This window comes from Hyperolius riggenbachi, chromosome 11, assembly GCF_040937935.1.
Source record: "Hyperolius riggenbachi isolate aHypRig1 chromosome 11, aHypRig1.pri, whole genome shotgun sequence".
NCBI lineage: Eukaryota > Metazoa > Chordata > Amphibia > Anura > Hyperoliidae > Hyperolius > Hyperolius riggenbachi.
Window position 1 is genome coordinate 51,677,881 of NC_090656.1, and position 14,516 is coordinate 51,692,396.

The 14,516-nt window shown below is 47.5% G+C and overlaps 1 protein-coding gene across 1 annotated transcript in view; it reads right to left on the bottom strand.

Moving 5' to 3' along the window:
• Nucleotides 1–585: 585 nt before the first annotated feature.
• Nucleotides 586–14,516, bottom strand: part of LOC137539154 (chymotrypsinogen B-like) — a 39,494-nt gene continuing 25,563 nt past the window's right edge. Inside the window, exons 6-7 of the mRNA XM_068261651.1 lie at nt 6,696–6,829; nt 586–759 (exon numbers count right to left, since the gene is read on the bottom strand). Coding sequence (XP_068117752.1) covers nt 598–759; nt 6,696–6,829 — 296 coding nt within the window. The 3' untranslated portion in view covers nt 586–597. The remainder of the gene's footprint in view (nt 760–6,695; nt 6,830–14,516) is intronic.

Here is a 14,516-nt window from a genome sequence, read left to right on the forward strand (position 1 = left end):
TCTACCAGGCAGCCCGGTAATTCCACCAGTCAGGGCATACTGCGCATGGGCGGCCCAGCCGGGGGCATGCACTATCGTGCTTCTGTCGCGGGAGAGTTCTACGCCTGCTCAGCACTACTGCGCAGAACTCTCCCGACTATGGGAGTATGACGAGGGAGCATGGGAGGTCGGATTGCATCTGCACCGACTGGTGCCGTCTGGCAGAATTACCGGGCCGCCTAGTGGAAGATCCAGGTGACTTGAGAAGACGGCAAGAGACTGGTCAGCCTGAAGGGGGCAGGTGGAAGCCCCAGGTAGGTATAATTTTTTTTCTTTTACTCATCTTAAGTACACTTTAAGTTCTTTTAACATAGTTATGAACAATACTACTTTCTTATTTTGTCAATTTATTTTAACAAGTCGTCTGTCTTGTGTTTATAGGTACCATTTGTGCTACTGAAAGCTCCGATAGAAGAGCTGAGTTCTCATTTTGCAAGCAATTTTCTAGCAAAGCACTAAACATGCATTATTGAGAAAAAAAAACTAAATAAATGAGCAGATCTCTGATATAGTGTAAAATATTTTTATTTCTAAAGATCATCCAGGAATAGCACACATTTAATTGGCTGCTACAGTCTGGTCCACCCAGTTGCGGAGCTCAGTGACACGGGCATAGACAGCTGGAGTGGAAGTGGAGCAAAGGCTGCTGCCCCAGGAGACAATGCCGACCAGAGTCCAAGCACCGGCGCTCTGACAGACGAGGGGTCCACCGGAATCACCCTGCAGGGAAAGAGAAATGAAGAGCTTAAAATGCGGATATTAAATAGAAACTACAAGTAGTGTGCTTGAGTCAATAGGCAGCAATTGAATGCAATTTAAAATACAGAACAGAACAATGACCTCATCAGTATGCTGCGGTACTGATCTGCACTGCCCAAAAAGATGGACACAAAGGCAGAAAAAAAACCATCACTCTATGGGCAAGAAGCGATCACCTGCATGAATGTATCATTGACAGGAAGTCATAGTTACAAGGGCCATAAATCTTAAAACTTTTTTAGCTCCTTTGATTCCCAAGCTAATTATTTGATATTTATGGGTGATGTGGGCAGCACGGTGGCGTAGTGGTTAGCGCTCTCGCCTTGCAGCGCTGGGTCCCCAGTTCGAATTCCAGCCATGTCAACCTCTGCAAGGAGTTTGTATGTTCTCCCTGTGTCTGCGTGGGTTTCCTGCAAGCACTCCAGTTTCCACCCACATCCCAAAAACATGCAGATAAGTTAATTGGCTTCACTCTAAATTAGACCCTAGACTGCGAAACATACGCTACGCAATACCCACATAGACATATGACTATGGTAGGGACTAGATTGTGAGCTCCTCCAAGGGACAGTTAGTGATGAGACAATTTACTCTGTACAGCGCTGTGGAAGATGTCGGTGCTCTATAAATACTAAATAATAATAACATGGCAAGAAATTCAAAATTACATTTGTGCTCTAAAACATTAAACACAGCAAAAAAAAATTAAAACATAAAAAGAATGTTCTAATGTAATTTGAAGGCATACTTACAGTTGACTGTACACTGAAACTAACTGAAAACATTGTCTGATTGCAGGACAAATTATCAGATTGTCTTGTAATTAACTAATTTCTGTGCACAAAAGTTTTTTTACTTCCCCCTGGATACAGCAGAAGCTTTTCTGCATTGCTTACACAGCTCTGTACTCCTTAACACATGCAGATTATTTTGACTTGCAATGGCAAGCTTATCAATTAGCCTCTAAGTGAAGGGGAAATCTGAATTATTAACCATCTTCAGGAACTTGAAAAGCCAAATATATGTTTTTCAAAGAGAGAGTGAAACAAGGCTTTTCCAGTAACTGTCTCTGTTAATATTTATGTGTTACTTAATCTAGTGAACTAGGGGGAAAGCTTGATAACTATTGGAATTCTTACCTAAAGGTGGCCACTAACAATCCAATTTTTAAGGAAAAATCGCTCGAGCGGATTGGTTGTAAATAATCTCCGTTGATGGGCACGTCCGAATTTGATTTTTTTCTTGTTGGTTGTGATAGATAGGAAGCAAAGATTGGCTCTTTGATGGTATAGCGAACGATTTTTCTACCAATCAGAACTGTCTGATCGCTCTATTTTTCTCTAGAAATTGGATCATTAGTGGCCACCTTCAGATAGAGTGGCGTTTTACACCTCAACGATCCATAGTTCTCTGCTAGTGAGAAACGTTGATGACATACAACCCATTCCCTTACACAGTGCACTGAACTAAAATGATCCCCTTTGTGGAAGATCGTTCATTGTGGATACACTCGTTTCAGCTATATAATGGGCACTAGTGTCATTGCTGAGGATCTGCATACATAAGCATTACCGTATATTTTCAAGATGAGCACCTCCATGTATTACTTTGCCAATTAACTACAAGGGAACATTGACTCCTGCACTTTCTCTCTCCTCTGTTCAGTCTTTATAGCATTTCCTCTATATGAAGCTTTGAGAGAGCTGCATGTTTTCATATTAGCAAGTCTCCTACTATTCTAGCTCCCACCAGGGGACACCAGTGGTACTGCAAATGTGTGGGTTTTGAAATGATTGAATTGAGGCAAATAAGAGAAATTAATAAGAACAGATAGGTCATGATCAAAGCTCGGTGCATCATAGTCGTAGTAGTTTAAGGGATCTCAGCTAGAGATGTAGCGAACGGTTCGCTGGCGAACGGTTCTAGGCGAACTTCGGCGGTTCGCGTTCGCCAAGAGCAGGCGAACTTTTGTGGAAGTTCGATTCGCCCCATAATGCTCTATTGAGCAAAACTTTGACCCTCTACATCACAGTCAGCAGGCACATTGTCACCAATCAGACTGCTCTCACTCCTAGAGCCCCACCCCCCCCCCCCTTATAAAAGGCAAGGTCCTTGTGCCGTTTTACTCACTAGTCTGCCTACACTAATTAGTTAAGGGACAGCTGCTGACAGACTCTGCTAGGGAGAGTTTCAAAAGCCAGCTTACATACCTTGGCCGGGAATTGAACCCAGGTCTTGGCCGGGAATTGAACCCAGGTCTGAGTGATTGGTAGTCAGTTCTCTTAACCGCTATACCACCACCAAGACTACAAGCTGAAGGCAGCCTAGCATGTACCATTATGATATATCCTACAGAAAAATGAGCTTGCTTAAAGATTTGTAGGCTTTTAAAAGCCAGCTTACATACTTTGGCCGGGAATTGAACCCAGGTCTTGGACGGGAATTGAACCCAGGACTGAGTGCTTGGTAGTCAGCTCTCTTAACCGCTATACCACCACCAAGACTACAAGCTGAAGGCAGCCTAGCATGTACCATTATGATATATCCTAGAGAAAAATGAGCTTGCTTAAAGATTTGTAGGCTTTTAAAAGCCAGCTTACATACCTTGGCCGGGAATTGAACCCAGGTCTTGGCCGGGAATTGAACCCAGGTCTGAGTGCTTGGTAGTCAGCTCTCTTAACCGCTATACCACCACCAAGACTACATGCTGAAGGCAGCCTAGCATGTACCATTATGATATATCCTAGAGAAAAATTAGCTTGCTTAAAGATTTGTAGGCTTTTAAAAGCCAGCTTACATACCTTGGCCGGGAACTTAACCCAGGTCCTGGCCGGGAATTTAACCCAGGTCTGAGTGCCTGGTAGTCAGCTCTCTTAACCGCTATACCACCACCAAGACTACATGCTGAAGGCAGCCTAGCATGTACCATTGTGATATATCCAAGAGAAAAATGAGCTTGCTCTCTCTCTCTCTCTCTCTCTCTAGGACTTGATGGTTTTAAGCTGAAAATTCACTTCAATGGCATCAACGGATACCAGCAGAATTTCACAGGCAATTTCGGAATTCTGCCGGATTGAAAAAGCTATTCCGTTCCGACCAAACGGAATGGAATGACCAATTTCCGCCCAAAATTGCGGAAAATACAATTCCACGGAAAGCGGTGACCATTTCTACTAGAGAGAGAGAGAGAGAGATGAATCTACATGGTTATCTGGAGTTCTCTTCGGACAACTGTTGAACACATAAGGCAAGGCCATGCCTGGGTGGGGTTGAACCACCAACCTTTTAGTTAACAGCCAAACATGCTAACCAATTGTGTCACAGCTATGTTCTATTTCTGGCCAATGTGAGTTGGCTTTTGACATACTACACATCCTTATGAAAGCTCATTTTTCTCTAGGATATATCATAATGGTACATGCTAGGCTGGTTTCAGAATGTAGTGCTGGTGGTGGTATAGCGCTTAAGAGAGCTATCTACCATGCACTCAGACCTGGGTTCAATTCCTGGCCAAGGTATGTAAGCTGGCTTTTAAAAGCCTACAAATCTTTAAGCAAGCTCATTTTTCTCTAGGATATATCATAATGGTGCATGCTAGGCTGCCTTCAGCATGTAGTCTTGGTGGTGGTATAGCGGTTAAGAGAGCTGACTACCAAGCACTCAGACTTGGGTTCAATTCCCAGCCAAGACCTGGGTTCAATTCCCGGCCAAGGTATATAAGCTGGCTTTTGAACTTCTACAATTCCCTGGAAGATGAGACCCTCCCCCTCAGGGAGGAGGGAGGAAGGGAGGAGAGGGAGGAGTACACTGCCTGATGTTGTAGCAATGTAGGCCTGTAATTGAACATTGCATGAGATTTGTGACATTAAAATAGGGGTTTATGTGAAATCTAGATGTTTGCCTGGGACTTTTGACGTGTATTTCACTCAATCATGTCTTCCTCCAGGTATTAGAATCCTTGAAACATGTTTTCTATCATTTTTACAGCCAGTAGAAATTTTTCTAAATTTTGAAGTTCGCCTCCCCATTGAAGTCTATTGCGGTTCACAAACTTTTCCGCGAACTGAACCTTCCGCGGAAGTTCACGAACAGGGTTCGCGAACCGAAAATCGGAGGTTCGCGACATCACTAATCTCAGCAGCCAATACCAAACAAAGTTGAAAATCAGTGGCAGACACAATGCTTCACCCAGAGTATGTTAATAGCAATCTTCAGCAGTGCCCTGGATTATTTCAGCTTTATTTTCCTCCCATTTCTCCTGGTTTCAAATAGTTGTAGGACCCGCCATGTTCTAGGAGGTAGGAGAAGTTAACCCCCCTCACCAGCTCACTGCCCCAACCAGCGGCAGGGTATGAGGTAACGGTTAAGCATGTGGGACTTCTCTATGGCAGACCATACACTACTCGATTTTACCATTGATATACAGCAGATTTGATCACTGTAATCAAATCTGCTGTGAAACCGGTAATGCAAACGATCGATCAATTTCCCTCCGAGCGGTGAAAGCATGTTGAGGGCTGCACTCAATTTGGCAACCACCAATGCATAATAGCTGCAGTACTCCCACCTGTCCAGCTGGTGTGTGTCCTCCCAAGTCCGGTGCTTCATGCGGCCGGACTCCTCCTACTTGTGTCGTCTTCTCTTCCGCCTCGTGTGACACACTGAAGTTCAAACACTAGAGCTCCAGCAGCATACACGTCGGTCCTCTAGTGTTTGTACTTTCGCTTAAGTCACATGACCAGGAAAAGAAGAGGGACACTGGAGGAGGAGACCCACCCCATGAGGTTAAAGCACTGGACAAGGGAGGACAAGCATCACCCGAACAGGTGAGATTACTGCTGGCCGGGGGGCACAGATGGGGGGAGGCCGGGGGGGGGGGGGGGTGGATGAGGAAGGCGGCGGCTCCACAGATTTTGACTCGATTTCATGCTGAAATTGATTCAAAATATGTGTGCAGTGTGTGGGCAGCCAATACATCCCTCTTTGATCAGATTCAATCACAATGGAATCTTTCTAATGGTCGATCTTATGGCCATCTATAAGTCTATAACCACCTTAACTGTTTGAAGCACAGTGTCCTGTCCCCTTCCCCTCTGGTGATAAAAGCTGTTATTTGCTCTCTGCTACTGTGCAATAAATACTAATTACAACAATCCTTATCTGTCTATAATTTCCCCCGGCTCTACCATCCAGTGTAAGTAGGAAATCACAGCCTGTAATGAAATTTTAAATGTGAAAAGATGAGGTGAAATTATATCTTTTTTTAGTAATGAACTACATTGTTAGCGTGCATTTTTAATATGCTGTTGAGGTGCCATGTTGCTTGGTTGCCTTTAAAGGGAACCTCAACTGTGGGCCCAAAAAAAATTCACTTACCTGGGGCTTTCCCAAGCCTCCTGCAGCCGTCCTGTGCCCGCGCCGATCCTTCGGTGCCCTCTGGTCTCCCTACGCGGCTAAGTTTCGTTTTCGGACGACTGCCAGTCGTCCTCCGGCAAAGCGTCCTCTTCTTCCGCATTCCCCGTCGTAAAGAGCCGTAAAGCGCGTCCCGCATGACGCGTCTTGCGTCATTCTGGTGCGCTTTACGGCTCTTTACGACGTGGAATGCGGAAGAAGAGGACGCTTTGCCGGAGGACGACTGGCAGTCGTCCGAAAACGAAACTTAGCCGCGGAGGGAGACCGGAGGGCACTAAAGGACCGGTGTGGGCACAGGACGGCTGCAGGAGGCTTGGGAAAGCCCCAGGTAAGTGAATTTTTTTAGGGGTCCACAGTTAAGGTTCCCTCACAACAATATCATCACCACTATTGCCTTAGGTTTGGGGCCCAGTAATTTTACAGTCACACTCTGCAATGGTCATAGGTGGCACAAATGCTGTTTTGGAAAAGACGTTTATACAAACCATGCAAGATGAGGCTCCAGAAGCACCTGCGCAGATCATGACATCACTGATGTTGCTTCCCCAGTAGGTCTTGCACTGAGCCTCGGTGATCACAGGCAGAGCAGTCTGCTGCAGCTTGCTTGGGGTGCTCAAGGCTGTAATTTAACAATCATCAATAAATCTGTAGCAGCTACCAGTAACACTGCAAATACAATCTGCAAAAATGAATAGGGACTGTCATAGCATCCTACAGTACACTTATACAGAAACACAGACGCCCCTGCTCCTGATTTTCTGAAAAATGCTAGTTACCTGGCTGTAATACTGATGGCTTACCATTACTTTCTGAATTCATTATCTAGACTAATGCTATGGACATGTGTGAGTAAAAAGTAAACTTTTGTGATTGCTTTGGGTGACAGTTTTCCACCTATGAGTGTATAAATGAGCTGCTTGATTAAGCAGCTGTTGAATCCTATGGAGGAAGGGAGATGGGGAAAACAAACAGGGGGTCGCCTGCCTTAGCTTACTGCGGGGAATACGGCCTAATAATCACCGAGCGGTTTTGGTAGCATTTTCAAAAATGCTGCCGCTTCAGAAAACGCTTGGCTAATGTATCTCTATGGGATGGTGCACACCAGTGGTTTGAAGTTTTTAGCAAACCGCAAACGTGGCTCATGCAGCGTTTTTGTGGTTTGCAGAAGCGTTTCTGCCTCAATGTAAAGTATAGGAAAAGCTCAAACCACTCTGAAAAAAGCCAGATCAGAGCGGTTTTCCAGGTATTTTTGCTACAGTAGCTGTTCAGTAACAGCTTTACTGTAACAATTTAAGAAATCTGCTACACAAAAATGCTCCAAAAATGCTAGGCATGTTTAGAAAACCTCTCTAAACATGCCTAGAATCCCTCTGAAAATCTGCTTCAAAAACCTCTAGCGTTTTGCAGATCTGCTAGAGATTGGTGTGCACTGGGCCTTCAACAGTGAATGGCCAAATGGGGCCTAGCTTGGGGGATTGCTGAAGTGGAGCTTGCGGACTTCCAGGGAATTTTGTATTTATGTTAGACTATCACCCAAATTAATCATAAATGATCATTTCAGGGGATGTAAATCTACTATTAAACTTGAAAAAAAAATATATATATAACATACTTCTTGGTACAGCAAATCAATGAGTTGATGGTGCTCTGGGTCCCCGGTTCAAATCCCAGCAAGTGCACTGTCTGCACGGACTTTATATGTTTACCCCGTGTGTGTGGGGGGGGGGGTTCCTCCAGCCACTGCAGTTTCCCCCCACATCCCAAAAACATACGTATTCATTAACTGGCTTCCCCCTAAAAATTAACCCTAGACTACAATGATTATAATATGACTATGGTAGGATTAGAGTGTGAATTTTTATTAAAGTAAATCGAAGCATACACAAATAATAAATAAGGTTAAAAGGTATGCCATCATAAGGCTGAAAGGATAACTCCAATGCACATAATATAAAAAATAAGGTATGCAATAAAACACAACAAATCAAGGACAAGCTTTATCCCATGTATATTCCATGTATATATATAGAAAGGAAACAGAACAACACTTGCACTGTACCATAAGCAATAAAAGAAAACAACACAATGTACCGTATTAGGGGAGACACCATTCACTACCATCCATACTAACATAACCAACATAACCACAAAAAATACAACATATCCCACTCCAAAAAAGTGAAAGACAGCACCAACAAAACACCATACACACCTCACACATACCATGGGACTTTTACGCCCAAGAATACCCAGCAACATAAGACTGAGGACAAGACACAGGACAAGACAGAAACTAAAATAATACCTAAAGACAAGACAACACCTCACCTACACATAAAGAGAAACACAAAGGGATGCTCCCTGTGTGCCTGCGGCCAATACTTCAAAAATCAAGAAAAATCAAAATCTAGGGTGAAAAAAGAGAAAGAGACAGTAAGCTGCACCCAGGAGAGATTTCCACCAAGTCAAGGAGGCTTGATATTCTGCCACGCCAGAATCCAAGCCCCTCTCCCCAGCTTCTTCCTCTCCAAGTACCGAATGGTTCCCACCTCACCGAGAATAGTGCTCACCACCACCTGGACGGGCAAGTCTTTCTTCCTAATAGCTAAATCACACCGTGCTAACCATAAGTGTCTCCTGACCACTAGACTAACTATATACAAAGTGCACAAATCATAACCCTGGCGCTGATTAAAAGCTCCATAGGCCCACTCGGCATAACCAAGATGCGCCAGAAACGGGATATTCAGAACCCTCCCCACCTGATTATAAACTTCTACATTAAAGGGACATGACATCAAGAAATGGTCCATGGTCTCCTCAACAGCACACCCCTGCCGAGGACAACCACGTTCCTCCACATCCCGATACTTCATGAGCCCTCTAACGTAAAGCTTGCCCTGGAAGGTAAGCCAGGCGATGTCCCACAATTTGTTCGGAATCCGCGGCGAGTTCAACAAACGCAATCCCTCCTCCAAAATTGTGCCTGGGCAATCCCTCAAGGCCAGTGAGTCAGGAAAGTAGGAGTCCACCACCCATGCCGACAGGGCTTTCCTGTCGACCGATTTGATGTCCTCCACTGTCAATCCCCACTGCAACAGTTTCTTCAAACACGGCAAGACATAGGCCGGGAGGTAGCCATGACGCCTCCTCAGATTTTTCACTGGGCCACCGCTCTTCCATTCCCCAAGGTAAGGCTCACACCAAATCTGAAAGATCCCTACCCAACCAGGCGGGTTCTCCATTAACATACTACCAATATTGTACTTAATAAAAATTAAGGAGAAGAAAACAATCGGGTTGACCATGCCTAGGCCACCCTCCCGTCTAGTTTTATAGGTAATATTTCTACGCACATGGTTTAGCTTGTTTCCCCATAACATCTGGAAAAACAAGCCATTGACCCTGGTATACAGGGATGCTGGCAAAATCGTGACGTAACTGACATACAACAATATTGGTATCAGGTAAGTCTTGATCAGGTCAATCCTTTCTCTATAGGTCAAACTCCAACCTTTCCAGCGAACCACTTTCCTGTCGACATCTGATAGTTTGCTAACCCAATTTCGCAGGCCATAATCGCCTGGGCCAAATTTGATGCCGAGAATCTTGATTTCATCCTGAGGCACGGGAAAGGATCCGGGAAGACTAAAGGACTCTCCATCTTTGCCCATCCAGAGAGTTTCACACTTATCCGGATTAATCTTGGAACCAGATGCCAATGAGTACCGGGTGATCTCTTCAGCAACCACCAGCGCCTCCTCTGCATCCGAGACCACCACAGTGACATCATCAGCATATGCCACCACCTTCAAAGATGAGTTCCCAGAGATGCCCACCGGAACCCCACCAAGCATGCTGCCCTCTAGCCTTCTCACGAAGGGGTCGATGGCGAACACGTACAGCAGGGAACTCAGCGGACAACCCTGGCGGACCCCCGAGCTCACCTCAAAAGGCTGGCCTATCCATCCATTGATCAGCATAAAACTCTCAGCCTCCTTGTATAAAGTTCGCAACCAATCTACAAACCTCCCCTGCAAACCATACACAGTAAGTAGCCGCCACAGATACTTGTGATTGACCCGATCAAAAGCTTTGGACTGATCCAACGTCAGCAGGTACTTTCCCCAACCCTCAGCTCTGCATCGCTCCAGGACCTCCCGGACAGCTAACAGTGCTGAGAGCGTGCTCCTTCCCACAACAGAGCAGTGCTGATGGCAGGAAAGCACATCTGTCACCTGGGACAACCGCCAGAACAAAATTTTCGCCAGGATCTTCCTGTCGACGTTGAGAAGGCTGATGGGACGCCAGTTCTCAATCATCTCCGGATCACGACCTTTTGACAGCAGGATTACCGCAGATTGCCTCATGGAGGGTGGTAACCGACCCTCAGCAAGGCAATCATTAAGAGCTCCAGCCAATTGAGGAGCCAGAATGGACACAAAAGCCTTGTAAAACTCAGCCGTCAGTCCATCTGGACCCGGGGTCTTTTTAGGCGCAAGGCCACCAATGGCTCTTGCTACTTCATCTGCAGTAATCTCCGCTGTCAAGTCTATGGCAGAAATATCAATATCTCCCAGACCCGGTGTGGAATCCAAGAAGTCTTCCATCCTTGTCTGGTCAAGTGGCTTCTCCCCAAGCAGATCAGCATAAAACTCTCTAGCGATGGCTAGGATCTCCGACCTGGACTTTGCCAGAGACCCCGAACCATCCCTGAGACCGATGACCGTCTTAAGCGCTGAACTTTGTTTAAAACTCTGGTAAGGGTCAGGCGAGTGGTACTTACCATGATCCCTCTCCAAAGCCAAAGAAGCCAGCCGGTCGTATTGCTGCTGCTTAAGGCGAAGTTTGACCTCAGAGATCTCCCCCGGATCTCCGCCCTCAGAGACAAGGATAGTCAACCTCTCCCTTAGAGCCTGGTAAGCCAAGTTTCTATCAACACCTCTACGGGTAGCTAGACCCTTGAAAAATCTGACAACACGTTTTTTGACCTCCTCCCACCACTCAGACCTATTGTCAAAGCAGTCCAGGATGGAAACTTGTGCTTGAAAAAACTCCTCAAAGGATTGTCTCACCTCATCTTCCAGCAACAGGGACGAATTCATTCTCCAGATACCCCGACCCCTGGGAGGAGCATCCGAAGCATTTAAGCCCACCGACAGAATAAGGTGATCCGAGAACTCCACCGCCAACAACTTAGGAGTTGAAGTGATGAGGCCCTCTGAAACAAAAAATCTATCTATCCTGGACCTACTACTACCTCTCTGAAAGGTGAAACCTGTGAGACCTGGGGAGTGACGAACGTGCACATCCACCAGGTCGGACTCAGTAACTATCTTCACTAAAAACCTGCTATCTACACCTATCCGGACCTGGGCCCTTGCCCTGTCCATGGCCCTAGTGATGGTGTTAAAATCACCACCCAGGATCACTGGATAGGCTGAAAAAAGGTATGGCCTGACCTGTGTAAGAAGGCGCTTTCTCTCCCCCTTAAATCTGGGGCTGGCATAGATGTTAATAAGCCTGAGATCCTGCCCCCTCACACAGACGTCTAGGACCAGACACCTACCCATCTCCACCTCAATTACCCGCCGGCAAGTTACCATGTCGGCCCTAAAGAGGACCGCCACACCACTACCAGGCTCTCCCGCAAGGGACCAAAAACTCGGACCGGACACCCAATCCCTCTCAGCCAACCAGAGGTCGGCTGCAGAGGTGAGTCTGGTCTCCTGCAGGAAAAACACATCAGCCTCATGGGCAGCCAAAATCGAAAAAGCCAATTTTCGAGCTCTGGTCATTTTGATACCGGCAACATTGATTGTAGCCAATATAAGTGGTGGGGGAACTGCCATCAGGGTGATTAAAGTTTCCCTTTATCCTTCTTTAGACGAAGACAAAAACCAAAGCAAAAAGACAACGTCTACAAAAATAAACAGAACACAAATCACAATGCCGCCCCTACGGAAACAGGACTTTCCACCACCATCTCCTCCTCTTCGGAAGCAAGAGGAGAAGTGGCTAATAACTCATACCTGTTGGTCAGGTTAATCTCCTTGTCCCTTTGTCTCCTTAGGTAGGCAGCTGTCCTGCTTGCCTCTCTCGGATCCTCAGGGAGACCCCTACACAGGGGTTTAACACCCCTTTTCTTTTTGGTTTTAAATCGCTCCTCAAGGTAGAACTTATCTTCCTGCGAGAGGTGTTCCCTTTTCCAAGGGGCAAGGGCCGCATCTGTAGGACAAGGGGCCGAAAAGGCATATCCAGAAGGAACAGGGCCAGCCATAGTAAATCCACTACTAATGGCTGACACGGAGGGGCGGGTGGGGGGGGGGGGGAGTGAACGAGACAACAACAGGAGGGGCGGGGGGGTCCGGGGCAGTTGGAATGACAGGACTAGGAGGGAGGGGGGACACTGCAGGAACCAAGGGGGCAGGAGAAGGAAGGGGCTCTGCAGAAACTGGAGGGGCAGGAACTGAAGGGGCAGGAGTGGAAGGGGGCAAAGTAGAGCCACCAACAGGAGGAGCGGTGGCAGGGGGAGCCCTTGTCTTCCGAGAGAGAGACTTAGGCGTTAGAGAGCGACCCTGAGGAGCAGCAATGAGGGGCCGAAGGCCACCATCTCTCCTACTCCTTGTGGGTTTGAGTCGCTGCTCCTTGGGAGGAGGGTGACCTCCGCCTTTTGGAACAGCACCCCGGGCGGGAGCCGATGACTCAGGCCCAGGCTGCCTATCAGAAGCCATGTCAACTGAAAGAGGACCAAGGGAAGGGACTACAGAGGACGGATTCACACTAGACGTAGACACGGTAGGAGCTGGGATAGACTCAACACACACACTAGGATCAGCCACTGAGACATCTTGGTCCTCTACCATAGTAGTCAACATGGCGACTTTCAGATCCGAGGGCATCGTCGCCCAGGAGGTCGGGCACTCTGTGTAGGGATGACCGAATTCAAAGCAAAAATTGCATTTAATTCTCTTGCAAGACGACGCAGAGTGCCCGAACTCCTGGCAGCGACTGCACCTCGGATCCGGGCAGCCACTGGCCAAATGTCCCCTCTTGCCGCACCTGTTGCAGGTCCTGGGTTGGCCCGGGTAATAGGTTATAACTTTGTCCCGCCCTATGAGGGCGGAACGGGGAATATGGGTGACGACCCCCTCCTTTGTACGGAGCCGGATCGCCACCTCATACTCCCCCCACCAGATCCCGAGCTCATCCAGGACCCTGTGCGGCGGGGACATTATGTCCGAGTAATGTTGGACCCAAGTCATCAGGTCCCGCACCGGAATGCTTTCGTTCTGCACCACGATGTGTGCCTTTCTTTCCAGCGTTTGCCTGGATAAGGGAATTACTTTAAAGCCATGCCATTCATTACCATCTGAATGCCTTAAACGCTCCTCGAGAAAGGCTTCCATGCCATGCTGGGAAAGAAAGGACACATCGTAGTAAGGCGGAGGGTCCCCTGGAGCCAGGATCGCAAAGAGGTCTGCCGGCCTTATCCCCAGATCAAGGAGGTACTTTACGAACTGTTTTTTGTTCGGGATAGGAGTATGCGTATGGTCCCACTTGAGGCGGATCACGTTCCTCCGACCTGGGGTGCCATCTTCCAATCCTGTCTCCAGGGGAGCCAACACCCTCCTACCAGGAGCAGCGCTCCTAACCACTCTTGAATAAGACACCGGCCGAGCCGCTGAAGTACCCTGGGCCGAGGCTGCCAGAGGAGCAAGCGCCCCAGGATTCTGGGCAGGACCCAACTCAGGGAACCCAACTCTTATCACACTTTCCAACTCTGGCAGCCCCGGTCCAGCCACAACATCCCTCCCAACATCCACCACAACATCATCACCAGTGTCAACACGCACATCCGCATTAACACCTTCCCTGCCAGCATCAACTGTGGCTGTAGGGGTTTCAACACCTGTCTGGCTTAAGCTGGCTGCAGTGGAGACGGGGGGAGGGGGGGACCTATACCTGGGGGCATTCGGCCCGAGCCCGAATATGGCCTCCATCCACTCCATCTCCCCTGAGAAGGAAAATCTCGTAATCGTATCATTACGGACCGTAAATTTCTTTCCATCTGCTCGAAACTCGAGCTGGAGGCCACATTGGGGGTCGCCCGAGCCTACCAGGTGCAGGCCCCCATAGTAACCCCCCGGCTCCACCGCCATAACAACAGCCTCACCAGAGTGTTCGTTCACGACTATTAATCTGGTTTTCTCTAACCGGTATGTCATGTTAGTGGTTTTAAATTCTGTGACAACATCGCCACTTACAACAGGGGGGGGTTCTGGGTATCTATCTGTCTTTTGCTT